Here is a 22594-nt window from a genome sequence, read left to right on the forward strand (position 1 = left end):
CCAAAAGCCTCGGAGCTAGAAGAGAGCGTGGAGGAGGCGAGGGGTTGCAGACTTACCAGGCGTGAAACACTGAGAGGAGGAAGAAAACCGGCAGGAGTTTCACGGGTTTAGCGGACATGATCCGGGCAGCGCTGGCCAGGTGAGAGGTGCGGCACGACGAAGGAAACGTTGTAGCGAATGTTCATGTGAAAGACAGAACGAGGCAACTAGGTGAAGCTCTTAGCCTCTCTTCCTCGATATTCTCGGCTTTATACCCTGAAGGAAATACCCCCTTTCACACAGCTCCAGGAAAGGAGGGGGGAGGAGAAGAGGGAAGAAGAAAAAAAAAAAAAAAGACGGAGGAATAAGAAAAAAAACCACCACAAAAAGAAGTGTTCCGAGGGGGAGATCCCCAGCGGGGCGGCTGCCAGGGTTTAAATCAGGGTGCAAATCAGGCTCCACGGGCTCACAGGTGTTCAGCGGGTACCGAGCTGAGGGCTTCCCGCTTCCTTCCCGGCGGTCGGTTGCCGGGAGCAGCGGCGCGGCCTCTCCCGCCCCTCGGTTGGCGCTGGCCGTGCCCCCCCGGGCTCTGCACAGCACGGCAGAGCCCGGGCCCCGCCGGGCCGGGCCGGGCCGGGAGGAGGGCGGGCTGGGGCGGGGGAAAGGGGCGCAGCTCGCCCCCCACCCCACACCCCCCACCCCCCCGCGCAGCGCCAGCCCCGGAGCGCGGCACCGGAGCGCTGCCGGGGGCCGCCCCGCATCGGGGAGCACCGCGTCCCCTGCTCCCTGCCCAACAGGTACCCGCCTCACCGGCAAGGGCTGGGGGGGGGGAGCCGGGAAGTGAAGCCGGCCCCCGCCCCGCCGGCGCACACACGCACAAGGGAGAGGGGGAGCAGCGAACTCGCCCGCCGCAGCGAGCCCGGACATCAGCCCAGCCCGATGCCCCCTGAGGGGGCGACTCTGAGGGCGCTGCGGCGCCTGGCGGCAGCATCCCCCGCTGTTTCGGGGGGGTTCCCCCACCCCCAATCCCCATACTCACTTGCAGAATGCCCCCCTCCCCGGGCGCTGGAGGGGCTCTCCTCAGACGGAGGGAGAAGGGTCGGCATTGCTTCTGGTCTCGGAGTGGTCGGAACCACCGGCATCCCGACGTACATATAGGTGTAGATCCATGTAATCGGGGCAGCTACGGAGGGGGACCTACAGTACAATCTTCCACAGACAAGACCGACATACACAACTCAGAGCCTTTGTACCGTGCCTCTGTATCTACCTGTATGTGTGTAGAAGTTTGCATGCACTATACAAATGCGTGGATACACATAGATAAGAATACAGGATGCCTGTAACATGTATATGCAAGAGAGAGAGATACAGTGGACCGAGCTACCTGGATTTATGTGTATGTTTGGAACTTCAGAATAAATGAGGATTTTCTGCTGTGAGAACTGGGAAATGTGACGGCAGCCAAGTGTATTCAGGGCTAGTTTGGGTCTGGACGCCGTGTGTTTTTCTACTTCACTAAGAACAGCACAGATGTGATTTTTAGTGACTTCAGTTCTCCCCACGTGTGTGGAGCTTTGCACCAGGCATCGGGGTGATAGGAATATTCCCCTTTGTTTTCAGAATGGGAAATGACAGAATCTCAGTTACGTGACAGTAATCTGGAAACAAAAAGCTCTGCCAGAGGTACAACGAGTGATAGTTTTCCTGTCATCAGAAGTCTCGGAAGCGTAAACCTGTGCTTCCTCCTCCCTTAGACATAATTTCCAGCTTTTGGGGGAGTCGGTTTTAGTTATGACATTACATTAAGAGAAGAAAAAAAAAAAAGTTCTGCTGGAAGATGCAATTTTGCTTTTAGCATAACTCCTACATGATGCCTGGAAGAGCTGGTTGGAGAGAGTTCTGTTCCTGAAGTTATTTATTGAAGGAATGAGGCAGCTTAGGGAAAATCCATTGTAAGCAAGGCAATTAATTCCCAGTCATGCACTTCAGGATTTTTCAACCTAAACGTCTCTGCACTAGATTATACAGCAGTTCTCTCGTGTTGACTTTGGCTAATTGCAGTTACTGTGAATTGCTAATAATCACTTGTTACAAGACTTAGGCTCTTTTCCGGCGCCAGCAGAAGAGTGCAGGTGGACTCCAGAACGCCTGCTGCCTTGAGAAAATAAGGAAGGGAAAGAAAAAAAGGGAGGAAGAAGGGAAGGGAAAGGAGAAGAGGGAGGAGAAGGGAAGGTGAAGCGAGGGGACTGCAGGAACTCGGAGGTTGCCTGGATTTCACCAGAAATAGCTATGTGGAAGCGCCCCTTTACTCAGCTAAGCTGCACCGCGAACCGCCGATGCGAGCTTTGCAGAAGCACTGGCGCTGCTCGGGTGAGCCGGAGTCTGGACGGGGAGAGCGGAGGAGCAGCCGCCCCGCAGCCAAGGGGAAACTCTGGCTGGGGCCAGCGTCCGCACCGGTGGGTCCCCACTCTGCTCCCTGCGGCCAGGAGCGTTTTCAGGTACCCAAAGGTTTCCTGAAGTCTGGTGGTTATGGAAACACCACTCAAGGCTCCGGGGTGGCTCTATCCACGTCCCGGCTCGCAGTGCTTGCCCGTTTGGAAAGCAAGGACGGGAAGCGCTCTACGCAGGTAGAGACTCTGCCGTAACCGACTGCCCCCGCGCTGGTCACGTACGGAAAAAGGTGTGTATTCACACACACTCAGGTTTAAACAAATAAAAGCCGAGCCCAGCGGAGCCAACTGCCTGGGAGATGCTGCAGCGGGCGGCGCGGGCCCGGGGTGCTCTGCCAAGAGAGTCTTGGGCGGGGGGACAACGACACGTTGCCGGAGCCGCTTTCGCTCTGCCAATGCCCGTGCGGGCGGTGTAAATAGGGCAGAATTCCCTGGAGAAAAGACAAACCGGCGGCGATTTGCAGTGAGAGGATGGCTAGCCCGGTACAGTGCTACCCCTCTGGCCCTGGAGCCCGGCCCTCGGCAGCCCTTTGCAGAGCTTTGAGGACCCCTAGTCCCCTTCCTCCGGTCCGTCACGGATTTCCCCCAGCGGCAGCAGCACCTCCCCACCCCTTTCCCCGCCCTCCGATCCCGCCAGCCTCCGCTACCTCCTGCGGCGGCGACGGGATCCTCTGGCGGCGGCTGCGGGAAGCGCGGCGCGGCGAGACGGGCGCCGGCTGCCCCCCGGCCTGCCTGCAGCCAGCCGCGGAGCCCTCGGTGACAGCCCTGTCCGGTGGCCGTGTGCAGTTACCGGTGCTGTACGTGGTCATTAAGTCACCCACCCTGGAAAACCCTCACGGTGTTAGATTGACGGCTCCACTGTTTTCTTGCAGGCTGACAGCAAGCCCCAAGGCTCGAGTTGAGCTTTATGGTTCATTAATTGTTGCCTCCCTCTCCTTGGGCTGTAAGGGAAAAGAATAAGTGAGGTTTAATACTTTCTTTCTGTTGTCTTGCGTGGGTTATTTGTTAGGGCCAAAGGAATACTTTATCACCACTTTTTATTATAGCTCGTCCTGTGGTCATTTCTAGTTTTCATTATCACTTGCTTTTCTCTTACTTTCAAGTCACTCTGCCTTTGCTAAGCCTTTTGAAATTGTGTATTCAGGCCAGGATCATGATTAGATATCAGGAAAAAATATTTTCATTATGAGGGTGGTGAGGCCCTGGCACAGGTTGCCCAGAGAAGCTGTGGCTGCCCCATCCCGGGCAGTGTTCAAGGCCAGGTTGGATGGGGCTTTGGGCAACGTGGTCTAGCGGAAGGTGTCCCTGCCCATGGCAGGGGGATTGGAGCTAGATGATCTTTAAGGTCCCTTTGAACCCAAACCATTCTGTGATTCTATGCTACGATTATCCAGCACAGGTTTTCACAAAAGAACATTTTATAATACCCTGTAATGATAGTAAAGTACTTACATTATCTACGCAATAAAAATGAAGCCACATTTTAACTGACCCTTCATGGCATTTTTACAGAGGGCAAATATCTTTTCAACCGGAGCGACAGCAAAAGGATACTTTTGTGGTATTTTTTGTGCGGGGCTGGGGGGAAGGATGAACCTCTCAAAGCAGCAGTGCAGGAAGCTAGTTAGCATAAATAAGGGGGGAAATGCAGAGGGAGGGGATGGGGCTCATAGGTCAAGGGTCTCACTTCCTAGAACTGATGCCTCCTTTGTAGCACTGAATAGGTTCCAGAAATTGGGCACCTGAACTTTTCTGCAATTAAATGTTGAAGGAGAGCCCCCACTGCTGGCTTTCCTGGCATCCCAGTGGCTAAGGCTTCCAGCTACACCACAAGCAACACATGAGGGAACTGGACTGCTCAGACAAACAGGGAGGGGGCTGAAACCTGTCTCCTGCAGGTATTGGATTCCTCCAGCTGGAGGCTTATTTGTGATTTCTTAGAGACTGGAGCCAGTTCACTCTGGCTGAAGGTCTCTGTCACTCATGCTGGAGGCATTGTGCTTTGTACAAATAATTAAACCTGCCTTGAGGTAGGAAGTGAAACCTCAGAGGTCCAGACACTTTCCTGTATGCCCTCAGCTCTGTCCTTCATCACAGGGCTGGCTGCTCTCTTTGGCTCACAGGCGGGATATGGAGAACCCCTCCTGATGCTACTGTGCTGCAGCTCTTAAACAGCTTCCCATACACTTGCTGGCAGAAGCAGAGGGATTAAGGGCAGGCAGGGCTGGACCTCTGGGAATATGTCCACCAAGGAATTGTTCTGAGGACGTCAGTAACACCAGTCTGCAACAAAAGAATCCACTGAGTGCAAGACTGCTGTGGGTGGCCAGTTTCAGCGTTTGCTATACATGTGACAAATTATGCAGTGGTTTTTGTCCTATGTGTAGTACATAAAATATTCCCACCTACAAATGCAACGTATTGTTGTCAGTTTGGTGCATTGCAATATATCAATATTTCTCAAAACCTCTCCAAATTCACCTAACTGGAATGAGCTGCACCTTCAACCAACATTCTTAACTTCCTTTTCACTTACTTTTTTTTTATAGCCAAGATGAATTTAAGCAGCAGCTTCTAAGATAAGACTGCGAGAAGTGATAATTGCTTTTGAGGATATCAATGAGAAGGCAAATAACGCAGTACAGAATGGGGCACTTATACTTGAGTCTATAGTAGTGGTAAACCTAGAAAGATCCTTCAGAAGTCCTTTGGGCTTCATAAAATGTAACTTCCATTCTTTCTTTCTCAAAGTTGAACAAATGTCCTTAACAAAACAGAAGATGCAAAATTGGTAAGGTGAGGATGTCATTTGAGACTGTCAGTGTGTGATGGCCATATTTGTTTGTAGTGATATAAAACCAAGTTAAAAGTAATATTTCAAGCAATTTGATCAAATACTCCTTTAGAATAGTTTAGGCTCCTCTGAACGTTTCAGTGTCAACTCCAAACTGAGGAGCAAGGGTGTCAGGGAAAATATATCCTTATTACAAATAACATTATTTCCACATTTAAAAAACAAATAGTTGTGAAAGTGCTACATTCATCTTGTCTTCATAAACTGAGTAGCAAGGCAGCTTCATTCAGTTTTTTTGAAAGTTTAACTTAGAGGTTGAGCAAGAATTTTTGAGAGACAACATTATTTCATAAAATCATTTCTTTCTCAGTTTTGAATAAATATGTTTAGTTATTCCACAGAGGGTATATTGCATTTAGGAAAAAGCAGAACACAGATAACAGAAGAGGGGTGAGCTTTAAAAAATATATCGTTGCCTAATTTCATCCTTGGAGCACAGCTCAAATACCAGAAATAAAACCCCTTTTCCATTGTATTTGACTTGTTCTTTCTTTCTTAATGGGTGCAAGTGAGGAAATTTGGCAGTAGAACAGCACAGGTTTACTCTCCAGAGCTGAATCATTGTAATTCACTTTTCAACTCTTTTTTTCACGAGAATTTGGAGGAAAAAACAATGACGGGCAATTCCTATTTGTTATTTTCTTTGGCCATCACTAAGCTGTGAAGTAGATGCGCTCCACAGGGTCCCAGCTCACTGTACTGGGGACAGTGACATAGCTCAAACTACTCCTGCAGGCCCAAGGTGCTCCACAGCATCCCAGCTAACCCATACTGGGGACAGTGACACAGCTCACACCACTCCTGAAGGCCCAAGCTCCTTCCAAGGAAAAGCAGAAAAGGCTAATGCACATCCAGATACTGCCCCAGCATGGAGCAGGAGAAGGCAAAGGTGTTTACTTTGAGCCAGGATCTGGGAAATGCTCCCATCTCCCACAGTTCAGATGCCATCAGTGAGTAATGGTCTCCCACACAAACAGTTCCACTGACTGAAAAGAGATTTAAACTGTTAGGTGTTGCATAGTGCAAGGCAGTATCATTTAAGTACTCCAGCCAGGAATCAGTCGGCTTACTGAAGCATCTCCCAAACTATGGGACAGCACCTATGGTTCAGGCGGGAGCACACAGTGTGAGGTGGTTTCTTCTATCATTTCAGTTCTCAGCAAGGATTAGGAGTGTGTGGGTTTCTCTGAGAAACATTTCTGCAGGAAACTTCATCCTGGTTTAGCAAATCCATGATAACAGAATGAACTCTAATCGTTATTTTCTGTCTTTGCCTTCTAACAGAGAAAGGGACAGCCAATATAACTGGAAGTGATCTATGTATAGAATGTCTGTGGTGCCACATGTCTTAGGCAGGAAATTATCAGGTGCTCTACACACCAGGTAAATTGATAAATTGTTTGCTAAAATAAAGCAAAGGGCTTGATCCTGTGACTACGCAACTCTGCTGTTTGCAGGTAGTTCCATATTCAGTGAAGACAAGGAGACTTTCCTCTTAAGTAAAATAGGTCAGATTTAGAAGTCCTAGCACTGAGTGCTGCAATGGAGACGAGAAAATGATGCTGAGCCATTCAGGGTAAGAGTCAGACTTGGGTGTAAACAAATAAAGCAAAGAACAGGAAGCCCTCTGGGGCAGACAGAGTGGCTGTGGAGAAGATCCTGTAAAGATGTCTCAGTTTCTCCTTCATGTAGTGAAAAAACTTCACATTGGAGGCCTTTTGTGGAAGTCTGAGGAAAAACAACTTATTGTGCTTCCCTTCCTTGGTTAGGGCAGCAGGCAGTCTCACTCAGTGATTAACAAGACCCTACCACGCCACTGTGTGGTTACTTTGCCTTGCCACAGGAGGCATGTGCACCCATGTGAAGTGCTTAGGAGTAAAGTTCTCCAGGTGTGCAAATCCCAGCTAAGAAGGATTGTTATGTTTGCTATCCCTGACAGCTCCCATTTTGCTGCTCGGGGGCAGGATGGGCATTGATCAGCAGGTGATGAGCAATTCTACTGTGCATCACTTGTGTTTTCATTTCTCCTTTTTTTGTTGTTCTCTATTATTAGTATCAGTATCTTTATTGTTGTTATTATGTCTATTATTACTATATTTTACTTAATTTCAATTATTATCCTTATCTCAGCCTATGGGGTTTACCTTCTGAGTGGCACCACGTCGGGTGCCACAAAGAACCGTTGTGGTTTAAGCCCAGACAGTAACTCAGAACCACGCAGCTGTTTGCTCATTCCCTCCTTGAAAATTTCTAATCCCAAAGCATCAAACAAAAAGCAGCAAAAATGAGTGGATGTGTGAGATTTTTTTTCTCGGCAATGTTTAAGAATGAAGGAAATGAAGAGAAGACACACAAGAAGCCCAGACAGCTCCCCAGTCTTAGACCACATTCTCACCTCAAAGTGAAGCATGAACTCTCCTCTCCACTCCAGACAGAACACGGGGCTGATGCTCCAAAGCTAGATAGCACCTAATTCTGACACATCTCAACTCAGTGTCATCACTCAGTATATACCTTTCTGGGCAACACTGAGGACACATCACTCTCACAGATGCGACCGGGTGTGTGCATGTGTGCTTTCCAATTATTTCCCTTGCTCTTGTCATAATTTTTTTGTCTCTGTAAAAAGATAACCAGTATAAAAAAGACATTTTGCAATCAAATATTGAATGCATTTTTTATTTAAACATTAAGATTAAATTACAAAAGCTTCTGGAACAAGGAAAGGATGCCAAGGAGGAAAGAGCTGAAAACTCAGACTGCATTTTCTCATTCATTGTGAAAGCAAAACACATTGGCAGCAGCAAGGCGTTTTATAGAAAAGTTTCAGATGGACAGTACAAAGATCTTTCTGTCAATATTGTCACTGAAACACCTTGCTGTCATGAAGCACATCTTTTCGATCACACTTCTTAGTGTTGGCTGATTGGTTTTCACTGTGGGAAACAAGTAATAATTATTGTAGAATTACTGTTATTCTTTACTGTTTATCTCTGCTAATATGACACAATCTTCTTCTTGGGAAAATGTCCAAAGATAATTTACTTCACCCTAATAAAAATGTCTACTGCTTTTGTTAGAAGTTTTATTTGCACAAGTAAGTTCCTAATCTATGTTAATTTCATGCAATATATCTCTAATTTTTGGAATAAATACCGAGAATCATCCAAGAAAACTCCTTGGAATGCAAAATCCAAACAAACTTCATATTTTCTTTTAAAGGCAAGATTCCACCACCTTTATTTACACAAGTAGCATCCTGCTCCCCATGTTACTTCGCTGCAAGCTGGAGGATCAAGCAGTGAAAATCAGCATAGCCCCATCAGGATTTACTGCAGTGTGTTAACTTCCAATGAAAATTGGGCTGAGCAGTTTTATCTGTGGAGTAATGCACTACCTATCACCAGTAAAGGTGCTCAGACGTAGCCCTACATTTAATAATTTGGCACATTTACAACTGGCGTTACTCAGTAACTTATCAGATGACAATAGTGGAGCTCTTCTGTAAAATATAGGTTAAGCCTATATTTGTATGACTGTACATCTGAAGTATAAAAACCACGATATGTAGTACACTTGAACAGTTAAAAAATATAACTTATTTATTTGTAAACTATCAATGCAAGATACTCAGCAGCAAAGAAGCCATGTTCAATGTCTTCTGATCTTTTATAAAGATCTGTTGCTGTAAGTAATATAACCATCTCCGAAACATCTGAGGTTACATGTAGAAACAATCAAGGCAATATTATTTGTACATATTATTAAACATGCAAAAAACTTCCTGAAGTATATTGCCCAAATGTAGAAAGTTGTCTGGATCTCAAATTTTCCTTGGTAGCATCTGCTTTGTAAGTATGGCTCACATGTGGCTTTAGAGTCCTTCAGTTTATTTTGGAGAATTGGCACCTTTAATAACAGGCTCCCTATTCAAATATGTGGCCCAGTAAACCAAGTTAAAAGTTCCAAACAGCACTGGAAAAATTATCCGTGACATTTTGTCAATCTTACTGATGCTGTTGTAAGTCTTTTTGCTTTCAGCAGGTTTTTCTTCTGTTGACTTCACTGAAGCAGATACAGTGTTTGAGATGACAGATGGGGCTGAGTCCTTTGGCATGTTTGGTGCAGGGGTCAGCTTCCCAGTGGTGTAAGTATTGGTTGATTTACTTCCCAACCTTTTCTGCAGTGTAAAGAACAAAATGTTAGACTGCAGGAACAAAAAGTGGAAACACTCTCAAGATACTAACCCAAAAATCTTAGTACCATAATCAATCATGCTAACAGATCTCTTGGCTATTCCAACTACTGAACAGCTGTTTCTGCCTTGATTTTATAGCCTTACTCAGGTTAAACTTTCCCTGACACCACAGAAAGCTGATGGTGACCGTCCGGATCCAGATCCCACCTGGTGTGTGCTCCAGCAACTTCTTTTGTCAGGGTGATGTGGTCCTGCACCTGCAGAGGTAGCTGCCCCACAGGCAGCTGCCAAGATGTGAACCTCACCCTCCTGGCTGCAGCAGGGAGTGTGGTGAAGGGCTCAGTGCCACTGCCAGCTTGCCCTCTTTGTATTGCTCTTTTGGGATGCCTGCAGGTACTTGCTCTCTCTAGATCATTTGCTAAGAATCAGTCCTATTCCAAAATTTTAATTTCAGTGTAGAACTTGAAAGTTTGTGTTTTCACAGAACTGCTCTTTTGTCTTTTTCACTGGGGATTCTGTGGTGGGACCCTGACTCATGGGGCTCAATGTGAGCTTTGTCATTTATTTGGGAGAGTGCACAGAGAGTGCTCTGCAGAGATATGTTTCATAGAATCATAGAATGGATCAGGTTTGAAGGGTAATTAAATACCTTTTATATGAAGAAGCTGAAAATGATCAATTCAGTTATTTGAACTATGCTGAGTACCTGCTTTTTATTCTAGGTATTTGAAAAATGTAAGGTAAGCACCTTGATTTTAGCAGCTTCCAGGGCTTTTTTGCCATCCCATGCCCAACTCCTCTTGGTGAAATAGTTGACTGTTGCAAATTCAATCAATGCAGAAAATACAAAGGCATAGCAGACAGCTATAAACCAGTCCATTGCAGTAGCGTAGGCCACTTTTGGCAAAGAGTTACGGGCACTGATACTTAAGGTGGTCATGGTGAGGACTGTTGTTACTCCTGTAAAGAATAAAAGAAAAAAGAAAGAGATCAGTTCGGTAGCCCTTGCGAGATCCCTACTGAGCTATGAGCAGGCCCCAGTTCAGCAGGATACCTAAGAAGGCCACATGAAGTCAGTCAGTGTTTGCATATTATGGTCCAAAAGAGTCAGATACTCTCCAAGAAAATGTGAAAGCCTCCACCCTCTGGTGTTTACTTCTGTGGTATTCAGGTTATCTGTAGTTGTAGTGTATTTAAATAAGCATTTGTAGCTTAAGACAAACCCAGCTGTTACACAACAGAAAACCTTACTGGTCTTCTATCCCTGTGCACTGATGCATGGTATGTATAGAGAGTCCCTCAATCAGTGGTACATTATAAAATCAGTGAGTAACCCATTTAGCAGTAAGTGTCAGAATAAAGTGGGATTACTGATTCTATTTTCTTACATGGAGATTATATGTATGAAATTGTTGGCTGTTACTGATTTTCTTGTCTGTATCTCCTTCTTTCCCATAGGCCAGTAAATGACAGAGCTGCCACTACTTTAATCTGTGGAAGGATTCTCCCAATATGACGAAATTAAACTCTGAAGTTACACCTTTGTGAACCTGGAATGGATACCACAGGTCAGTAAAGAGATGCTGGTACCTGTATTCTCCCCATTCAGCTTGCTGAACTGATTTTTTGATCAAAGCTGCCAACTGATTTCAGCAGTTTTGCACAGAAGAATTACTTGTTTAAGAACAGCTGATTGAAGTTTTACATAATAAACTGTTCCCACTCCCCTCATTTTCCATCTAGTGAAAATTTGGTATTTCATCAGCCTTCACTGAAGACTGTTTATTTTCTGCAATCTTTTAGTGATAAATCAAGTAATTTAAGAGAGCCTGAAAGATTTCTTTCATGACAACTTCTGCAGTAAATATATGTTTGGAAATGCAAAATCCTAATAATTTGTTTGATGGTAATAGAGATAATTATCACTAATTAACCTCTACATGGTTTTCACAGATAAACATCTTAAAACAGAGATAAACAAAATGTCTTGAAGTGAAATCTGTTTCAAATGCTTAGCTAGCGTATACACTAAATATGATAATAAGTACGTTTTTTTGTTCTAAACCATCCTGTGTTTTCCCCAAGTGGAACCCTCCTTTCCCTGCCCCCAAATCACACCAATCTCATTCTTCTGCCTTCTGTCCTTAACCTTCATATATTGATTCTTGATGAGTATCTGTCATAACTTTACCAAAAAAAGCAAAGGCAGTTTATTTAAATGTATTTTGAGTTTAAACTGGAAGAGAACAAGGGAACACTTCAAGCAGAAATAAGCATTAATGCACTGTGGTTTTATTACAGCAAGTCACTTCCACAAGCCAGACAAATACTTCTCCTGTGCTGGGAGAAAGTGGGATACTCACCAAAGACAGTCCTAGCAGGGACAGATTCTCTGTTTAACCAAAATGACACTTGTGATAAGATCACAGTCATAATGCAAGGAAGGTACGTCTGGATAACAAAATAACCAATCTTTCTTTTCAGGTGAAAATGGGCTGTCATAATAGTATATTCGCCTAGAAGGAGAAAAACATGCATGTGGGTAAGATAATGGATTATCAATTTAGGGATTTCAGCAGGCCACCCCCACCCCACCCCCATTTGAGGATGCCATCCAGCCATTCTTAATTGCATGAAAAATGTTTTGGTTTCTGTGCTATGGAAAACCAGGACTTGAGACAGAAATGCTGCTAGATCCTGCTGGTCTTCATATACAGTCCCTACAAGCAGAAGACAATGACTGACTACTCCTACTGCACTGAAAAGCTGAAGTTCTTTTATATACCTGGGATGTCTTGATGTTCCCAGGCATAAAAAATCTGGGGTGCTGGCACTCCGTCAGTCCTGCCTGGTTTTGACTCAGTCCTACAAACAGTCTTAGCAGAGTAACGATTAAAGCCATCTACTCTCAGAAACCTAATTTAGCAGCATGACTTAACCTCATTAGGGCAAGTGTTACTGCCAGCCATCAGTTTTCAAAAAGGAGAATGGGCCCAGACACTCCTTCTGCGCTGCACTTCAGGGACCACGTGTCTGTCTCAGTGTCAGTGCTGAGAATATTGCAGCTTTGCACATGGATCCTGGCCTGTCTTACTGATCGGAGTACCCAAACCCATCAGGCTGCTCCTCCAGAAAGAATAAAAATAATACCCCTCTAGTGCATGCAGTTTTCCTAGAATTTGGTACACCTTAACCCTTGGAAAGATACATCTGTTTCTGGATAGCCATTGTGGCATGTCTTGTTCACTTGTGCAATGAATATTGTACTGCCTGCATAGAGAATTCACCGAAAGCTGCCACAGAAGTGCTAAATTGCATGGCTTTTTTATATGCCAAATTCACAGCATTGCCTTTATCTGTCTTTTGTCAGGTCCTCTGAATCTCAATAAAAGCCTAAAAACATGCACTCCAAAACCGACAGACCAGCTGTCACCTTCTCTAATGTTTCAGAAAAAATCAAAACTTAACTGGTTCTTTTAGACTGTTCCTGGAAAAACATAGTTCTTACTGAAGGCTATTCATTGATGGCAACTGCTCCCCAAAGCCAAAATCTTGCCAGCTAAAAACAGGCTACAATACAGGAAAAATTAAACCAAAAAGTAAGAGGAAAAAACAACCAGCCACTTCAAGCTCTAACAGATCTCCAGATCTGTTAAAGCATGCATCATTCATCTGGGTACTGATGAATCAGAGTAATTCCTGTTCTGAAATATATATTGTCCTCCAAGAACAAAACAAATACAGCTACAATCTCTGTTGCAAGACTTGACTGTTAGTCTCTACAGACCGGCCACAAAAGGAAAATATATAACAGACTGATTCTGCCTTGAGTGAATAGCTTGAGTTGAGCTGCAGCCAGCTTTGCTAAGCAGTTACATTTGGCAGATTATTTCTAAGTGACAATATGGCTAATTAGCAGAGAAGAGGTCTACAGTGAAAGGACTTTTGCAGGTATAGCTGCACTGATATGTTATGCTAGGGGAGCTCTGTTATTCTGGATGAAGTTTACAGACCTTCACGCTCAGGATTTTAGACAGAAAGACTGAATATGACAGAAATGTCTTACCCGACAGCCTGCCTCAATCTTTGTAACTGTCTTCTGGAGTCTGATTTTCTCATGAAATGGTTCCCTGAAGAGGGATGTGGAGATGGACACAGAATGCTGTGAAACTGGGGAGAAAATCCCTATGAAGTGACATCTAATTCCCTTCCATTTAGTGTAATATTGAACCAGGGATGCTGAACACATTATAGTCTCAGGAGGAACCCTGCTTGCTTTTTAGAAGCATTTATTTTGTGGATTACCCGTAAAATATGTCACCAGCAGCAGGGTCTTTGTGCCTGTAATCTGTTTTTGAGTTGCTGCTGCACTGGGATATGTTTGAGTCACAGTTTGCTTGCTCACTAAGGAGTGACAATGTGCATTACTGATTTTGACACTATGCTTTTGGAGCTGGAATTAAAAAAAATCTACACAGCTTCAGCAGAGCAACAGGACCTTTTTTTTTTCTTTTTAAAATGTAGAAAATGAATGCCTGCATTTTGATGGCACTCCACAGATGATTAACTTACCATTTTCTTTAACCTATCAAACCTCTTGACACCAGTGAAATGATGCTATCGTCTTGATTTTGCTCTTCTTCCAGCCTGTATCTTCTCCAGCTTCCCAAGCTGCCCTTTCAAAAATGCCTACACCAGGAATACTTCCTCCAGCAGACTTAGGGCTTAAGAAAACCCCGCAGCTTGGTTTTTAATGCCCTGGGACCACTGCTTAAAGTAATGATAAAAGCTGCCTGACTTGGCCTTTTGTTTATACAGAACAAGACACTGGCTCTGCTGGAGTAGCAAAGCTCCCTTTTACTTCTACAAGGCCACTGCTTATTCTTAGACCGTATGCTTTCTTCAGCAAGAGCTAATTTTTGTTATAGGTTTACGTAGCACGTAAAAGAGAATCCTGTTCCTCATGGGGTCCACTCATCACTGCACGAAACAATTTTAATAACAAATTTGGCACTGATGAAAAGCCGTAGATCTGGAATGGCTGCATTTCTTCACAGAGCTATGCTACTGTGCTGCTGCTGGTCTTAAGGCGGTGTTTATGCTTTAATAGCTGCTACAGTTGTGGGTTTTTTTTTTGGTGTCTAGATGATGGAGTGCTGGGTTCTCCATCAAGTTCTCCAGGATCTTACATGCATTCTTCTATCACCATTACACTGGGATTCAATAGAGTATTTTAATAGGGCTGGACCAGCCCCCAGGCTTTTTTGTTTACTGGATATACCTGGGCTCAAGTGTATCAAAAGCTATTCTGGTGGAAACCTGACATTAGGTCTGCGGGAACCTGACATTAGGTCTGTGTCACCGCATCCCTGATCAGGTTGACATCCAGAATATTTTGGCCCATGAAAAATACCTGTGTCCTTTACAGAGTGATGCAGGAGAAGATTCATCTCAAGGAGAATTCAGAATTATTTGGTGTAAAATGAAGGGTTGAATGCTTCTTTTATTATTTAGGCTTTGGATATTTTAGAGCTCAGGCTCCAGCTGGCAGAAGATAAGAGTGGGTTTTTGTTTTGTTTTGTGGCACTGCAGATCCTAAGTTAGCAATGAGAGATTCTGGATGTTGGGAAGAGAACTGGGCAACCATTTGCAGAAGGCAGCAAGATCCACTTGGACCCAAATCCCGTATCCGACTCTTTTCAGCACTTGTACCACCGGGACATAACAGATGTTGGAAGCAGTGTGAGTAGTCAAATATCTTCTCTTTTGGGGGAATGACATTTGGGTATGTTAGCACCAAAAAAACCACAACCCCAAAGAAGTGGCACATGTCAGAGCTGTTTTCTGTGGCATGGTTAATATATTCTCAGTTTCAAGACTGGCTGATGAATTGGGAGAGCCAGGGTATTTTTTCTGAGAAGACAGCCAATCTTAGCAGCTCGCCTACAAACCCAGCAGAATCTCAAGGGTTTGAGGCAGGTCCAGCATTTCCATTAAAAAAAGTCTGCCACAAAGGTGAGCATAAATGTCCTATGATATACACAAACATTTTGCCTATGCAACTGCACAGGCTGCATAGTTTGACTTGTGCGCCAAAACCCCACAAAAGATCCAAGCACTTGGATTGTGCAATAGCTTTTTTTTTTTTTTCCTTTTTTGCATTCAACAATTCAATAGAAGGAAGAAATGCCTTCATAAGTAACCCTGATTACTGGCCTCCTACAAGCCTGATGAAGTCCAGAAAATCCATGGCTGACTGATGCTTTCCCTGTGCAAAATCGGATTTTTGTATTTTGCTAATCCCTGGTTACAATCTGTGTCCTGCTCTTTGTGATCCACCCTGCAATCAGAATCCAGCCAGCACAGATGTAACCTGGGACATTAATATAAAATCTTGATATTGGAAACCAAGCATTTATTAGCCTAAATCTTAAGATATAGGAGGGAAGTCATTACAGGGCAGAAACTTTGGGATTTGTCTGAAGACTACCCTCTTTCCTTGGGCTTAGGAATACAAGGATCTTTCACAGACAGAGCTGCAAACTGGAGGTGGCCTGGAGCTGGCACACTGGAGCACTCACTGCCTGGGCTGGATGGTTTTCTTGCTCTGAGGAGTAGAGAGAGCTTTTAGGAGATGCCCCAGTACATCCTCTGGATCATTTTCTTGGCAACAATGAAGGCAAGAGGGGAGCTACCATTCATTGCAGAAAACAATGCGGCTATGATGGTAAACTGGTAAGGAAAAAAGTGTCTTTGCTTTTTAATGAGAGATTGGATACTCGTGCTTTTCCTGCAGCAGTGCCTGTCTATATGATTCTCTTGATTTTAGCTATCTCTGCTTTGGCAACAGCTTTGTGTCTCCTGAAATGGGCAAGGGAGAGGGTGAAGCTCTATAGGATGGGGATAGTGGTTGTGTTCAGTGGCTCCCCTGTGTTGCCTGAGGCAAGCCTTCCCTCACTTTGTGTCCTGTTTGGAGACCCATCAGCAAGCTCAGTTGTACCCTCTTTATTTTCTGTGTTTGGATAGTTTGAGCAGGAAGCTTCATGTTTAGGTCCACCTAATTTTGTGTGGAAGTGTATGTGTACCTGTGTCCACATCTCCTAAGTTTCCTGTGGATAGTAGTAGGTCCCTAACTCAAGCTATACCTTGTCCTTTACAATCCTGCATTTGGCTCAGAGCCTGTAATTTTTCACCAGGGACACAGTACATCACCAAAAGACTCCATCATGCTCTGCCAGCAGGAATTGCTCCCAGTCATGTGGCTGCAGTCTGTCCCCTTTACCCACCCCAAGCCCCACACAACCAGCAGCGGTGGAAAGCCCCCTTCCCTTGATGGCAGGCTATTTTGTTCCCCACCCCGCTGGATGCCACTAATGCTCTGAAGACGAGTGCATTGTATAACCTGGTTAAGCCCCAGTCCTGCTGAGCCCATGTGATGCTTGGCCTGGACTCAACCCCTCCGGGAGTCCCCCCACCAATGCATGCCCAGGGCTGCCCTTGCGTGGGAGCCTTAAGAAGCCAGGGGGGGGGTGTGGGGGGGGGGCTGGCTCACGTGGGTGCACGGCCTGGGATTAAATCTTCTTTGCCTCCCTAATGCTGCCACATCTGGCGCCTCCGCTTGCAGCCTGGGAGGAAATGGGAATCCTCGGGGCTTGCACCTCCTCTCCAGCCACGTGGTCCTCCAGACACGCTGCAGAGCCATGCCACAGCCCTCAGCCACCCTCTGCTCCCTCCCCATGTGGCTTCATCAAACAAATCATTTTAAAGCGATGACTGAAACGGATCAAATGTGTGGGTGGTGTTTGCCTCCTGGGGTGGTTGTTCCCACAGGGAAATAAGCCAGCAATAGCATTGGCAGCCTCAGCAAAAGCGGGCACCAGAAGCTGTGTGCAGCTTCTGCAGCCTGTTAAATAGCAGGACCTTGGATACATCTTCAGTGACATCTTTGTGATGTACCTAAGAGCCAGCACACAACCCTCTCTGCATACAGCTCCAGGAACGTGCTCAGGATCTCCTGCACACCCCATGTCACACAGATGCTTCCCTAGTCGCCTTACAAAATAACTGGAGCCTGTGATCTAAGCTCCCACTCCAGCTATCAGCAACCATGGGGTGGATATATTCTCCCTACCTGTACTGGTACTGATATTTTCAGTTCCTACAGTTTGTCCCATCAGGTGGTACTGGTTAAGTCGTGAGCCATCTTCGGCCACCACCACAGACGTTGTGGTGCTATTAGTCCACACATAGATCACCTCAGAATTAGGGTAAGCATCTGTTGACAAAGGGAGAAAAAAACGGTGATGAGTAAAAACCACTGTGTAATATTTTAGTGGATCCTTAAATGATAAATGGTGGGGAGAGAGAAGAATGGAGGAGTGAGAGTGAATGGAGAAAAGTAAATAAAGATGATATAATCATGGTCCCATATGCCCAGCTCAAAAAATATTAGGTTGAAGCCTTCAAATGTAAGAGATGTGTGGGATGGTTTGTCAAAGGCTGGAACAGTGGAGGTATAAATACGATCCATCACAACCACTCGATTTGGGAAAGAGCATCTCAGATTAGTACTCACCTAGCTGGCAGCTCCTAAACCCCAGCAAGCTTCAAAAGGCATTTACTGAACCTCCCTGCTAAAAAGGACTTCGGCATCTTAACTGCCTGGACAACAGGGACCCTCTGTGTCTTGGTGCATGTCCAGGATAAAATACTAAGTGTCACCATATGCAAGTGTGGGGTCTGGTGTGTGTGCACTGACTTTGGCATATGTGCTTGTGCATGAGGGGGTAGTTCTTGCGGTTGTATATAGCAATGTATATAGCAATGGTAGTATATAAAAGAAGCTGGAATGTGTCTGCCTGTGCCCATGAGGAGCAGAGACAGGATTCAGGGGTGAGAATGCATGAAGGAGAGCAGGAGTGGAGGGGTTGCATGTGCCAGAGCAAATGGGTGGTGGTGTGGAAACACCTGCAGACCTGGAGATGCGAATGCGGTAAGATTTCTCTCACATTCATATGAAAGTCGTAGGAAATAAAGGCGGTGGCAGTACTGCCAACTCCTTCCTTTCTCTGCAAAGTTGCTGCTATTTTTAATGCCCTGACACCTAGAGTAATTATGCTATTATATGAGAATATCAGTTTTCTTTTAGAAAGGCAGTCAATGCTGTATTTTTTTAAGCTTCTCTGCAGTTAGTCTCAAAAAATCCAGGAGCTGACTATACGTTTAAATATATTTAAGTAGTTCTCATACTTCTAGAACACCTTGATCATTTAAGGCTTTCAGGTAACATTACTGCAGGCAGGTTGCAGTGGGCTGGAATCCATTGTACTACAATCTCTGAAAAGCTGGCAAGACTTACTCTCCAAATAGGAGATGAAAACCAGGTAGAGGTGGAAGCGGTCTGAAGTCAAAAGCTAGTATTTCACCTTCTGAACTCTTTAACTTGTAAACTGGGGGTGCAGAATGTTTCCTTCTGGAAAGTCACATCCTAGTTCAATGCAGTCTTTGCAGGAGGCAACACACTAGCTTTTCAGAGAAGGACTTGAGAGTCAAGCACAAGAGGTTAGCTTCAGAGATTGTGTACTGGCTCCATGGGACTGGGAGTTTTGTTTGCTAAAGCTAGTAAGCTGTCTTGGAAAGCTGCAGCTCCATGGAGGACTTACTTACAAAATTTCACAGGTCAACATGAACTTCTGAGGTCCTGCAATGGCAAGAAATATGCCAAGGCAGTCCTTGGATCCATACAACCAGGAGTGTCAAGCAAAAAATGGGAAGAAGTAATCCCAACTCAGGTTAAGAGCTTACGTGCATAGCACAGTGAGCTGCAGATCAGTTGGATACTGGAGCAGGTAGCAGTGAAGAAAACAGCACCTTATTTTCAGTGCAGTTAATCTTCCAGTGGCATCTGTGGGAAGTGCTGCCAAAGGCAGGACAATAGGCTACATATATCTTTGGTCTGACTGATTATGGCTATTTGTACATTGTTGTTCACACCTGAGAAAAGATATGGAAATAATCAGAACAGAGAAGGGGAGAGAGTTCAAAAGAGGGTCACAAGCATCTCCAGGGACTAGAAAACAAGTCATAATTTTAAGGATTAGGAGCTCAATTTATTTAGCTCACTGACAAAAAGCTGAGAAGTGACTCAAGTGCTGAGTATAGATACTCGCATACAGAAATCTAAAATCAGGGTGAATTTATTGTACTACCGACGACAAAAGAAAAAGAAAAATTCAGTCACTGAAAGATGGTTTCAGGCTGATTCAGATGAAGAACAGGACACAGTTTCCTAACTCTGTGTAATTAAACAGTGGATAACCTTCTGAGGAAAATATTATGGACTACTACCTTTTTTGTCATATGTCTTGACAGTTTTTGCTCCTGTATTCAGGGCTGGAACTGATCCAGGGTTTCGTAGATAAGGATCTACAAATCCTCCATCCCTTGTTAGCTAAGCAGCCATGCAGGTCTGCCCAAATACAAGCTTTCCATGTGCTTGTATTTGTGGCTGTACAGTAAAATTACTGTAATTACATCTCATGATCTGCTTTAAAAGGCTAAGAAGGAATGTCTTTCCCATTTCAAAATATTTGCATTAAAAAAAAGTGATGGAATTTCACCTGCCCTGTAGAGCTGAGATACTTTATCATCTCAGAGATGGTTACAAGTTCACAACATGTTGTAAATAATTAAAAAGCCAGATCTGGAGAAAACAAGTAGGAGGAGATGGGTCCATTTAAAAAAGGTGCTTCTTTTTCAAATGCTTATCTGGTATATGTTGTTCATGTGCTGATATCCCCAGTGAACTTCGGACTTGTGTTGGCAGATTTGGGATTGTCAGAGAATTTGATTTTCATCTATGTTACCTCTTAAGCAACCACACCCCCCCCCCCCCCAAACACTGGGCTTTTTGCTGGGATGATCCAGATGTATCCTGACGCAGCAGTTTCCTGTTACTGCAAGGATCCTAGGCACTGGGATAACTGGGTTTGTCCTGCTTTCTGCCAACAACACACAATAATTCAGCCCAATTAGATGCTTCCCAGTGAGAGCACTGTAACCAAATTCCACTGAAATTGTCACCACACAGGAACACAGGCCTGTAAGGCTTAACAAGTATTCAGATGCTTTGGTTCTCTGTTCTGCTTAGGGGCATAGCTAGCCTTAGGGGTCCTAGTATAAATCAGTGCCTCTGCTTTGAATTGCAGCCTTTACTGGGCATTTAAACACACATTCCAGTACAAGATCAGAGGCTCCAACTCTGGAGAAGCCCAGCACCTCCTCCTGTAAAAAAGAATATCTGTGATTCAGACAGAGGCCAGAAGGTGCCAAAACTCCACCCAGATCTTAACAAGGTATGCACAAGCTTTCTTTCAAAACCACAGCAGGGAAGGGATGCTGCCCATCCTAGGCCAACTGGTGAGAAGAGAGAGCACTCAGGCAGGCAAGAACAGAGCTTGAGGCCAGTCCGTCCTTGGGAGGAGGACTCCAGCCTGCAGGTCCTCTCCCAGGGATGAGGCTACAAGATGGAGAGCTGTGCCCCTGCTTGGCCAGGAGTAGAGTATCTATGGGAAAAGGGAAAATAGCACCACTAAAAGAGGTTCTTGTGCAGGAGCAGGACGGTTATAGCCAGGGCCTTAAGCTCAAGAGGGTAACAGACGTGTTCCTGTCAGCCTAAACCAATGCAACCTGCACTGACTTATCTCCCCAGAAGTCACCTGTCGCATTAGGAATAGGATTAATTTACCCCAGTCTTGAGACATTCTATTCTGACAGATCACATATATGATGTGATCCCAGTCTTGGGACATTCTATTCTGATAGATCACATATATGATGTGATCCTCATCTATCTTCCACACAAACATACGAAAAAGTGGTCTGTGTGAAAAAAGCTATAATATGAGATCTTTGCTTGGTGCCTCCTTTTCTCACTATAGGCCAGGCTCTGAGTGTCTAAGCTTGCTCGGGAGAAAGAGAAGAATGGAGAAAATGTCACAACTTGAATGTGAATGTAAAAAGACACAGCCACCCCCTCAGTCTGTATGTACCCTTGAGAGGAGCTTACAGCTCTGACAGAGAAAAGCTACCCCATGCACCTTAGGGTGGCAGCTGAACCACTGGCCATTTCTTTTCTGGTCATCTACATAAAACTCCAGGTAGACACACCTGTGTACTTGCAGCAGCCAGCTGTCTTTCTACTGCAAACCTTCTGCTACATCTTCCCAGAAGCCCCAAACTCCAATTATCCCAAACTTGACTACCAAAAGCTCCAGCTCTACTGCTGCTAACTCATGCAGTATAATTAGGCACAGTATTATTGAAAGCTGAAAGTGTGGGAGTAGTCTAGAATAATGTTATTTTGCTTTTGGGATAGAGCAGGTGCTAGTGGAGAGATGGCATTATTCACTGTCATACCAAATTGTGTAAAACCCCTGTTCTACTTAAGCAAAGCTTCTAGTAGGTTGCCTATCAGCCATGCTTGCTGAAGGGCTTAAGAACTTCATCTCACGCTTTCTAGAGTTATGACAAAGTTTTATTGCTGGTAAGGGAATACGGTCCTTGTCTTCTGTACACGGCACAAAGGATGGGGACAAGGTATCTCCTGTGGGGTGATAGTAAAGTATTGTGGCAGCTTTGGGTTTGCAAGCTGGGTGAATGCTGCCAGTGTTGCTGTAAAAGGAAACCCAAATTCAAGTTACTGAAAATCCAAGTGAGACTGCTTGGTGTTCATTTTAGTGTAAGCAAGAGGTCTTCTTCTGGTTTTATGAATCCAAATAATTAACTTGGTGTTCTCTACAGTGATTTTGCAGGCTTGACAAAGAAAGGGGGAAGCCCTGTTAAATTATTCTTTTTCTTCTAAGGTCACTGTTTCAAAAAAAGGAAAAAAGTAAAAAAGGTAGCAGTTGAGATGAACAGCTAAAATTACAGAGAAGTATAATGTTATTAAAAGTGAGAAAATGACAACAGACGTTTTTTTCTAGTGAACATTTGATAAATGGCTTCAGGCTTATCACCTACCGGAGTGATGAAATAAGTCATTTCTTCTCATATCTATTTACTGATGAGCAGATCTGTTTTTCTACATTCTAACACCCAACACACAATATA

General features: G+C 44.7%; 3 protein-coding genes across 9 annotated transcripts in view; 1 reads left to right on the forward strand and 2 right to left on the reverse strand.

The window, feature by feature from the left end:
- Positions 1-1175, reverse strand: part of GABRG3 (gamma-aminobutyric acid type A receptor subunit gamma3) — a 320210-nt gene extending 319035 nt beyond the window's left edge. For 3 of the 5 annotated variants that reach the window (XM_065677620.1, XM_065677617.1, XM_065677621.1), the window contains exon 1: positions 57-688. In XM_065677620.1, coding sequence (XP_065533692.1) covers positions 57-118 — 62 coding nt within the window. In that variant the 5' untranslated portion in view covers positions 119-688. Of the gene's footprint in view, positions 1-56; positions 689-789; positions 925-1018 lie in introns of those variants that run through there. The other 2 variants (XM_065677618.1, XM_065677619.1) reach the window with 2 other exon arrangements.
- Positions 1176-8130: 6955 nt separating this feature from the next.
- The window catches only part of GABRA5 (gamma-aminobutyric acid type A receptor subunit alpha5), a 55455-nt gene continuing 40991 nt past the window's right edge, over positions 8131-22594 (reverse strand). For 2 of the 3 annotated variants that reach the window (XM_065677626.1, XM_065677627.1), the window contains exons 7-10: positions 17616-17759; positions 11848-12000; positions 10233-10444; positions 8131-9466 (exon numbers count right to left, since the gene is read on the reverse strand). In XM_065677626.1, coding sequence (XP_065533698.1) covers positions 9176-9466; positions 10233-10444; positions 11848-12000; positions 17616-17759 — 800 coding nt within the window. In that variant the 3' untranslated portion in view covers positions 8131-9175. The remainder of the gene's footprint in view (positions 9467-10232; positions 10445-11847; positions 12001-17615; positions 17760-22594) is intronic. The other variant, XM_065677628.1, reaches the window with a different exon arrangement.
- Positions 9221-22594, forward strand: part of GABRB3 (gamma-aminobutyric acid type A receptor subunit beta3) — a 203686-nt gene continuing 190312 nt past the window's right edge. The window contains exons 1-5 of the mRNA XM_065677622.1: positions 9221-9433; positions 10943-11052; positions 11969-12026; positions 15077-15226; positions 15994-16219. Coding sequence (XP_065533694.1) covers positions 16119-16219 — 101 coding nt within the window. The 5' untranslated portion in view covers positions 9221-9433; positions 10943-11052; positions 11969-12026; positions 15077-15226; positions 15994-16118. The remainder of the gene's footprint in view (positions 9434-10942; positions 11053-11968; positions 12027-15076; positions 15227-15993; positions 16220-22594) is intronic.

The sequence above is a fragment of the Lathamus discolor genome, chromosome 4, assembly GCF_037157495.1.
Source record: "Lathamus discolor isolate bLatDis1 chromosome 4, bLatDis1.hap1, whole genome shotgun sequence".
Classification (NCBI taxonomy): domain Eukaryota; kingdom Metazoa; phylum Chordata; class Aves; order Psittaciformes; family Psittacidae; genus Lathamus; species Lathamus discolor.